Below are 9695 nucleotides of genomic sequence, written 5' to 3'. Positions count from 1 at the left end.
TATATATATATATATATATATATATACACGCACACACACACACACACACACACACACACACACACACACACACACTCAGTTGTGCTTATTATTATATTTTTTATAATTTTTTTACAAGTGATATTTTTTTTCAAGATTCTTTGATGAATAGAAAAGTTCAAAATAATATTTTCCAACAATATAAATGTCACTTTTGATCAATTTAATGCATCCTTTTTTAATAAAAGTATTATAAAAAGTTACTGACCCCAAACTTTAGAGGGAGTGAAACGAAAAGGGAAAGCTCCTGACTACAGCCACTAGAGGGAGATCCTGACCATGCAATGATGAAGCTCTAACCAGCACTCTGTCTTTTATTAACATCCACACAGACATTAACAGATACTTACCAAAATAAGGTTCGTTGGGGCAGCCTTTTAACCGCACTCCTTTTGGTGTGCACTCGATCAGGAAATGCCGCACGAGCTCATTGGACAGATCACCCACTGTGCACAGAGATAGGAAATTACTTCATTTGTACAATTATTTTTAATTACCATAGAAGGAATGCAAACACATATGTAGTAGCAAGAGGAAATGGATGCAGAGGTGTTGACCAAATTTGAAAAGACCCACATATATACAGTGCCTTGCGAAATGAAATATTTTTTTTTTTTTACATTTTGTTATGTTGCTGCCTTATGATAAACTTCTTTAAATTACTTTTTTTCCACATCAATCTACACTCCATACACCATACTGACAAAGCAAAAACAGAATTGTCACAACTTCGTAAATTTATTAAAAATAAAAAACTGAAATAAGTACATTGCATAAGTATACTAAATAATATAAGTTAACTAAATATTTAGCTGAAGCACATTTACAGCCTCAAGTCTTTTTTTGTTTGATGCGACAAGCTTTGCTCATCAGCATTTTGCAATTATCTGCTATTCTTCAGCTCACCTCTTCACCTCTCAAGCTCTGTCAGGTTTGATGGGGACAGATGCACATTTTCAGGTTTCTCCAGAAATATTTGACTGGGTTCTACAAGCAAAATGAATGCTCCTGAGCTAAATTTCAACTGTACCATATAAGGGTATGAATACTTGTGCAATGGAATAATTTTATTTTTTTATTTTTAATACATTTGCAAAGATGTTAAAAACCAGTTTTTTTGCTTGACAATTATGGTGTATGGAGTGTAGATTGTTGTGGAAAAAAACTAATTTAAAGCAGTTTAACATAAGGCAGCAACAACATTTTTTTAACAAAATTTAAAAAATGAAGGGGTATGAATACATTCGCAAGGCACTGTATATATAGAAGATAGAATCCAAAGGAAAAAAAAAATCATGAACAAAATCAAGCTTGATTGTTTCTCCTGAACAAAATTGTGATTAAGAGCAAAAACCCAGCTCAAATTTTTCTCCTGAAAATTCGATAATCTCACTTGTGGCTCCTATGGTTTCAGAAGAGATCTCAACATTGTCTCCAACTGTGCTTGGATTTCCTGAGATATCAACGTCTGCAAGCAAAAGTTAGAGACTTCAATGGTCTGCACAAAGCAACTTTATAGTTCAACACCATGGTTGTCTCATTGAAAATTGTCTTATTTGTTTATATAGTTATTTCTCCTCAAGTATTCTACCATATTATTTTTATTTGTTTAATTATTTAAAGATCAGTTGTAATGTCTGTATTTTTTTTAGTAATACATTCATAATTGAGCATTTTTATAAGCATTTTCCATCCTCTCACTGACCCTTAGAATTAATCTGACTGTTTTTTTGTTGTTGTGTCTTTTTAAATGCTCTCTTCAGAAGTGAAATGAGAAATAGCACTGTCATATGGGTTTAGTAAGTACATTATATATTTAAATGCTTCAATAACAAACAAAAACAATCTGCACTGAAATGTGCCATGCAAAGTGCAAACTATAAAAGTTGCTCAGAAATGATCAGGGATGTTGTTATAAACAGCATTTCAACTGATTGTTTCTAACTTTGAGATCCTTCAGAAGACTTTCCTGCATTTTACTCAAATCATTAGTTCATCTGGCATTTAGGAACAACAGTATGCATCCTACTTCCTCCTTAATACCTCAGCCTAACTGGCCGGTCCAAGTTTCTGAACACCAGGCGTATCTGATGTTGAAAATAGACTCAGATTATGTTTTCATACAATTAACTCTTATCTCTAAAGATAAAGCTAAATTTAATTTCCAATGGTACAGAAAAAAACAACAACAGCTTAATACTGCGTGAAACCCCACTTAAGGAGCCACCTAGAATTGTGAATCAGAAGGAGATGGATAGTGTGTGTGCCTCCCTTCCTTCCTCTGATTGAGAGACACACCATGTTTACGGAGGGGCTCTGGATATGAACGCTCCAGCTGTGTTCACACTCATTCAGCTGTTTCTCACACAATAGTGTTGGGACGTCCTGCTCTCCAGGGTCATAAAGTCCATCAAAAATTTCACAGCAGTTCATTCAAGGAATTGCCCTGTATATTCAGACTCTATGGACAGTTCATATTTGCCCCTTTTATGCAGACAAAGTGCTGGCCATTACAACCCGCTGGTCTTAAATCGGGAACCGTGGTTGGATATTTACCACACAAAGCACTTTTCAAAACATGAAATATGTTCTCAAAACTTGTACAGTTTATGGGCATTGCGTCATTGTTCAGCTCGAGTGAGTGTAAATGTGAGAGTTGTTATCAAAAGTCATGTGTATGTAACGTTCTCTTACTTTTTCTGCTTTGCTGTAGAACAGAGGGTGGGGGCGTGGCCACCTTCATAGCCAATCCGTAAGCTCCTCTGAATGAGTGACTGTCTCTGATGATGAAGGAGCCTGGCTCTTTATCCTTGAGAATGGCAATAGCTACAACAAATAAAAAAATATATATATATATCTACTGATGCATTCTGCCGTCATCCTAATTAAAGAAGCAAAGAGGAAGTAACACTTATAAACCTTAGCCGAGATAGACAAAGATGGAGTAATGGAAGCTACTTTGAGAACAATCAGTTGATCAATTTACATTACAAACCACCATTAAACAGAAAACACTATTTCTTTCACAGAAGCCACAGTGACAACAAGAATAATATATATATATATATATATATATATATATATATTATGATCCAAAATCAATAATATTACTTTGAATGCTGCACCAAAAAGATGTAAAATGCAGCATTGGCACAGATGCTGACAAGGAGGCAAATAAACTGGTTAATATAAAGCTGCTTAATATAAATCTGAACAAAATGATTCAGTAAAAGAAGTTTAAAAATAATTTCCAGGGGTCAAAATGATTGAAAACAACTGAACTTCTTTCAGTCTGCTTTAAAAAAAAAAAAAGTAAGTGAAAACAAGGCTGTGAGGGACAGAAGTAACTTTTTTTAAAGAAATTAATTAATTCATTCAACAAAAACACATTAAATTGATCAAAAGTGACAGCGTAGACTTTTATAATGTGACAAAATATTTCTATTTCAAATAAATGCTTGGAATTTTCTATTCATCAAAGAATTCTGGAAAAAAAAATTAACCACAGTTTCCACAAAAATATGAATCAAAACTGTTTTTAACATTGATAATCATAATAAATATTTCTTGAGCAGCAAATCAGCATATTAGAATGATTTCTGAAGGATCGTGTGACACTGAAGACTGCAGTAATTGCTGCAGAAAATATAGCTTTGCCAGCACATTAATAAATTACATTTAAAAAACATATTTAAAATAGAAATGTATTTTAAATTCTTACATTTTTTCCACAATATTACTGTTTTACTGTATTTTTGATAAAAAAATGCAGACTTCTATAAAAAATAAAAATAAAAATTACCGACCCCAAACTTTTGAGTGATAATGTATATCCCTCACAGCCATAGACATTTAAAGGGATAGTTTACCCAAAAATGAAAATTTTGTCATCATTTACTCATCCTCGTGTCATTCCAAACATGTATGAGTCTCTTTCTTATGCTGAATATAAAAGAAGATATTTTAAAGAATGCTGGTAATCAAAGTTGATGCTCCCCTTTGACTTCCATAGTATTTCTTTCCCTACTATGGAAGTCAATGGGGACCAAAAACTATTTGGTTCTTCAAAATATCTTCTTTTGTGTTCAACATAAGAAAAAAACTTATACAGGTTTGGAACAACATGAGGGTGAGGAAATGATGACAACATTTTCATTTTTGGGTGAACAATACCTTTAACATGACTCCGAATCCAGCTTAGGCCTACTGAGGATCTAATATTGTTACCTTGCTCTCTCGAGATGTCTGGCTTGTACCAAAACTTTGACGTATCTTGAACGAACTTCACATTTTCTGGTTTACTGGCCATAAAATCTGCAAAGAAGAATAATATCACAATATATGTGACGTGTTAATATGCCTGTGTGTGTGCGCTTACAGACAGACACACTACAAACCTGGACTTGGTGTAGATCTGGTAGGTGAGGTGTTGTGACTGGCATAGGACGTGCTGACTGCACTCCTGCTGAGCGGGAACATGGTCTCTGAGCTTTCAGTCCCTCGTCTCTTCAGGGGCAGAAAGGGAGGCTGAGCCACATCCAGACCGAGAGCCTCGAGACCCTCCACCGCCTCCAGCAGGCTGCTCTCCAGTCCCCCGACATCCAGAGAGGAGGACAGGCCACGGGGGGCTCCGCGAGGGGAGCTGTGGGAGTTGGGGGCCGAGAGGGTGAGGGGTGGAGAGGCCTGAGGGGTGTAGTGACTCAAGGGAGTGCTGGATCCACCCTCTAACCAGGAATGAGCTGGGGTGGGACTGCATGGAGAATAGAAAACAGCACAGAGTTATCCTACATATCCTGTGCATAGACAAACACACCCCACCATGTGTTTATACATTGTTAAATATAGACTAGATACACAACAGACCACACAAGTAGCCTGTTGTTATTGAAAAGCCAGGATTTACTTCAATTGGATGAGAGGTTTTGATTGACCTCTAGGAATGCAGTAATAAAACAATTTTGGCCGATACTATGAACTAGTCAAAAACGATTGCTATATATTATATGTAATTATTATAATGTATTAAATTAAGATTTAAGATTATAAAAAAATGTAAATATAAATGTATATCCAATTTATTTATTTATTATTATTATTATATATTTTTAAAGAAGTATCTTATGCTCACAAAGGCTGCATTTATTTGATCAAAAATACTAATATAATATTGTGAAATATTATTACAATTTAAAGAACCAATTTCTATTTGAAAATATTTAAAAATTTAATTTATTCATGTGAGGCAAATCTAAATTTTCAGCAGCCATAATTCCAGTCTTCAATGTCACGTGATCCTTCGGAAATCATCCTAATATATTGATTTGGTGCTCAAGAATCTTTTTTTAATCTTTATCAGTGTTGAAAACAGTTGTGGTGCTTAATATTTTTGTGGAAACTGTGATTCTTTTCAAGATTCTAAGTTCAAATTTATTTACGTTTGCAATTGCATAGCATTATTTGAAATTGAAATCGTTTGTAAAATTCTAAATGTCTTTACTACCACTTTTGATAAATGTAATGCTTCCTTAAATAATCATAATAATAAGACAATCACACTGACCCCAAACTTTTGAACAGTAGTATATGTATAAATTATAATATATACATTTAAATAAAATATTTTAAATTAAAATTGAAGAATATTAATATTGCGTGCATATATATATATATATATATATATATATATATATATATAATTTACACACACACACACACAGTTTTTTGAAAATACATAACTAAAAACTAAAATCAGTCATTTTAAATACTACAAGTGGATTTAGGCATCACAATATTATAATGTACGAATATTTATGAAAAACTGGATGTTCAGTTTAATATTGGTTAAAGATTACATATCACAGCATTATTAAATTAAACGTGCATTTTAAAAGATTTAATGAGCGTTTAATGACGGCAAATGTAATCTAAATGTGAAATTGGGAAAAAGCAATATTGACTGACAGATATGGTACCAATATATTGAGCAACCCTATTATGATTGACAGACAGTACCTGTCTGTGTTGACCAATGGGCTGGGGGTGGACATAGAGTGCATAGATCCAAACATCCTCTGACAGGAGGCGGGACTTCCTGTGACATCAGAGTGGAAGAGCTCTCCGTCGGATGACATAGATGTATGTGTCATGCTGTCCATGTATCCTCGTGACTCTGAAAGGAAATACACAACAGGATTTTTAAGACCTGAATACACACACACACACACACACACGATTTCAAAATGTAATTCATCCCTGTGATAGCAAAGTTGCATCATTAGCAGCCATTACTTCAGTTTTCAGTGTCACATGATCCTTCAAAAATCATTCTAATATAAAAACATTTCTCATTATTATCAGTGTTGAAAACAGTTGTGGTGCTTAATATTTTTGTGGAAACTGTGATTCTTTTCAAGATTCTGTGATGAATAGAAATTTCAAACGAATAGCATTTATTTGAAATAGATTTTTTTTATAACATTATAAATGTCACTTTTGATCAATCCAGTGTGTCCCTAATTAATAAAATTAAGTATTTATTTTTGAAGAAAAAAAAAATTGAAGAATATTAATAGAAAGGAAATACACAACAGGATTTTTAAGACCTGAATACACACACACACACACACACACACACACACACACATCTTCAACCAATTTCTCTGGAAGATTCCATTCAGTATGAGCAATGTCTTATTAACCGCCCACATAATATTTGAAGACCTGCGCTGTGCAACCTGCTACTAGTTGCCAAATCCAGGTAATAAATCAAGTGGTGTTATTGGATAGACCATTGTAAGAGAGTTGGGCTTGTGGGTTTGGCAGAAGCCCATACACACGCATTCTTCAGCTTGTGCACATAACAAACCACAGGGGAGGGACCCTGGAGGACTGTTTGTCTCTCACTCCCTCCCTCCTTCCCTGAATGGAAACTGGCTGGATATAATCAAATTATTTTGTGGTCTATCCTCTATGACCTTTGAAAACTTGCCTACAATTAAATGTGTGAACAAAAATCTATAGCTTTAAGCAGCATTTAGAGGAAGCATAATGAAGCGACCGTAAAAAAGAAGTTGAAATATCTAGTAGTTGATGGTCAAATATTGCCACTAATACCTGTCCATTCATATTTCTTACCCATTGCTCCCAGAACAATTTCTATATTCTGCACGTATACGTTCAAAATCTTAAACCACAACAACTACAAGCTCAGTCATATTCTTATAATAATAACTGTTTTAATGAAATTGATAGTCTTTAAAAAATCTATTAGAAATGTATGCAATTCCCTGGATCCTTTTTTCCAGCAAAAATGTATATTTTCAGCTATCATGGAATTACATTACCGTTTTCATTATATTTTAATATTATTATTACTATTTTTAAATCAAACGAAACAAAAAAATATATTTATTTATTTATTTATTTTTTGTGCAAAAAAACATTAATGATATATCCTGGCAAGACAAACAAACAAACAAGTTTACTATTTGCTATTACAAGTTATTATTTACTGGATGGTCTTAAAATTAGATTTTTAGATTCATTAAAACATCTATTAAAATTATTTTCAAAAATATCTCTCCAGTAAAAATATATATTTATGAATTTTTCAGCTACGATGTAATTACAATGTAGCAGTAAAATGTTGTACTCTTGAAAATTAAAAACCTTAAAATAAAAATGTATTATTTATAATTTCTAACTTTTTATGTGTGTGCATGGGCCAATACAATTCTGTAAACTGGGCATTCAGACAAAAAAATCTGCATGCATGCAAAAAAATAAAAATAAATTAATAATAATAATTTAATAATAAAATTTAAAAAGATACATTTTTAATCTCAACAAATTTTGTAAACTCATAAAGCTATCTAAAAAAACAGTAGATCAATTAGATGAGCAGTTCATGAGATGAAAATCGTTTGTCTAACAACTATAGGGACAAAAAAACTTTCCACTTGGGGACTGAAAGGGACTCGCATGTTTGTAATTTTAAGTCATATAACTACAAGAGAGAAACAAGGCTGATGTTTCGAGTATTGCAAATTTAACCAACAGTCCCAAGTAACCATCCATTCCATAATTACAGAAAATGCAATTAGCTACACACCTTAATGCTGGATTCCCCATGAATCTTTTCCTTCAGAAGACATTTACTAATCAAACATATATCATAGCATGATAGTAGCTTCTACTTCACCCCTAACCACATCATGGGAGAGGTTAAGGAGATGTTGTCTTTGAAAATGTAATACATAAAAGCATAAACACACAAACAACATCTGGAGGCAGAAGAGTCTAAAGTGTTCCCAAAAATAGATCTTGTGACCCACCCAAAAAACCCTGAAACTCATTCCCAAGACACAGGAATCCCAAAACTGCTTCCCAGAGATTCATCTGGTCTGCTTCTCTCTGATCAGCTGCTCACCAGCACATGTTGTGATTTGGATGCAGGTGGTCAGCATGGGATGCTGGTTTGCTGGTGTCCCACCAGGCTTCTTAACTAGCTTAACCAGCAAGGCTTCCTTTTTCAATCAGCTTCTTCTGAAAGACCCACGCTGGTCCACCAGCCTCACACTGCTACTGAAAAACACAACTTCACTGATCCACCAGCTAAATCAGCAAAAAAAACAGCATAAACTAGCCTGGACTTGCATTGAAGTTCATTTAAGTCAATACATCGATTCAAATGAAGCAGAAAGGCATCCAAACATAATTCTCCTGAAACCAACGGCATCAACAGATGTTAGGGTCACATGAGGATTGCAGCCAAGAGGTCAACGATCTGTTGAACTATACCGGCCCTTCAAAGAGAAAAGAAGATCTGGATGACCATTCAATACAGAAGAAAGAGGTCTGAGGGTCTAACAAGAAATTTATTACATGCCAAAAATGAAGCAGCACTGAACTGAAGACATCAGATGCTACAGTTCTGCTTTGAAACTTACACTTTATGTATCAAAACACAGCAAAATATGAATGCAGATGCTTCTGGCTACACAACCTTTCAAAACCCAAAGTGGAGACCAACTCTTTGATGAAAAGGAGAAGGTACAAAATGTCACAAAACATATGGCCTCACATGCCTCTCAAAGAAAGTGTCTAATTTAATATAAGATGTTGTATTATTTTTTATATATTTTCTTAAGTGTTACTATTTTTAATGTAATTATTTAAGGGCAAAATATTTAATAGAAAATGCTTTTTATTTTTGTGATTTTTTTCAGTCTTTTTTGTGTAATATTTAAGGGAAAGTATTTAATATTAGATGCAATATCATTTTTAATATTGTTTTAATTCAGCTATCTAAGGGAGGTGTTTAATGCTAGATGCTATAAACTGGTCATTATTTCTTTTAGGTTTTTCCACAATTTTAAACTCAATAATAACTGCAGTTCACTTAAATCACTATCATTAACTAACACCATTACAAAAGTTTACTTTAATATATATATATATATATTTTTTTTTTTTTTTTTTTTTTTTTTTTTAATAAAAAAAAAAAAAAAAAAACTCTAGCTTTCTATTCTACTTGTTTTTCTTTGTTTGTGTATATATATATATATATATATATATATACACACACACACCTTGCTACGTGTACTGCGTTAGGCTAACCGAGACTTGTCATTTGCACTTATATATTGTTGCTCATT

General features: G+C 33.4%; 1 protein-coding gene across 6 annotated transcripts in view; it reads right to left on the bottom strand.

Moving 5' to 3' along the window:
• LOC107687175 (tensin-3-like) overlaps positions 1-9695 on the bottom strand; it is a 57044-nt gene that overhangs the window by 3257 nt on the left and 44092 nt on the right. For 5 of the 6 annotated variants that reach the window (XM_016484399.1, XM_016484400.1, XM_016484398.1 and 2 more), the window contains 6 exons: positions 6052-6208; positions 4437-4789; positions 4267-4353; positions 2734-2865; positions 1433-1507; positions 390-485 (listed from right to left, as the gene is read on the bottom strand). In XM_016484399.1, coding sequence (XP_016339885.1) covers positions 390-485; positions 1433-1507; positions 2734-2865; positions 4267-4353; positions 4437-4789; positions 6052-6208 — 900 coding nt within the window. The remainder of the gene's footprint in view (positions 1-389; positions 486-1432; positions 1508-2733; positions 2866-4266; positions 4354-4436; positions 4790-6051; positions 6209-9695) is intronic. The other variant, XM_016484402.1, reaches the window with a different exon arrangement.

This window comes from Sinocyclocheilus anshuiensis, unplaced genomic scaffold (genome assembly GCF_001515605.1).
Source record: "Sinocyclocheilus anshuiensis isolate Anshui unplaced genomic scaffold, SAMN03320099.WGS_v1.1 scaffold1355, whole genome shotgun sequence".
Lineage (NCBI taxonomy): Eukaryota > Metazoa > Chordata > Actinopteri > Cypriniformes > Cyprinidae > Sinocyclocheilus > Sinocyclocheilus anshuiensis.
Note: the sequence above shows the minus strand (reverse complement) of the source record. Positions and strands in the feature narration are given on the sequence as shown.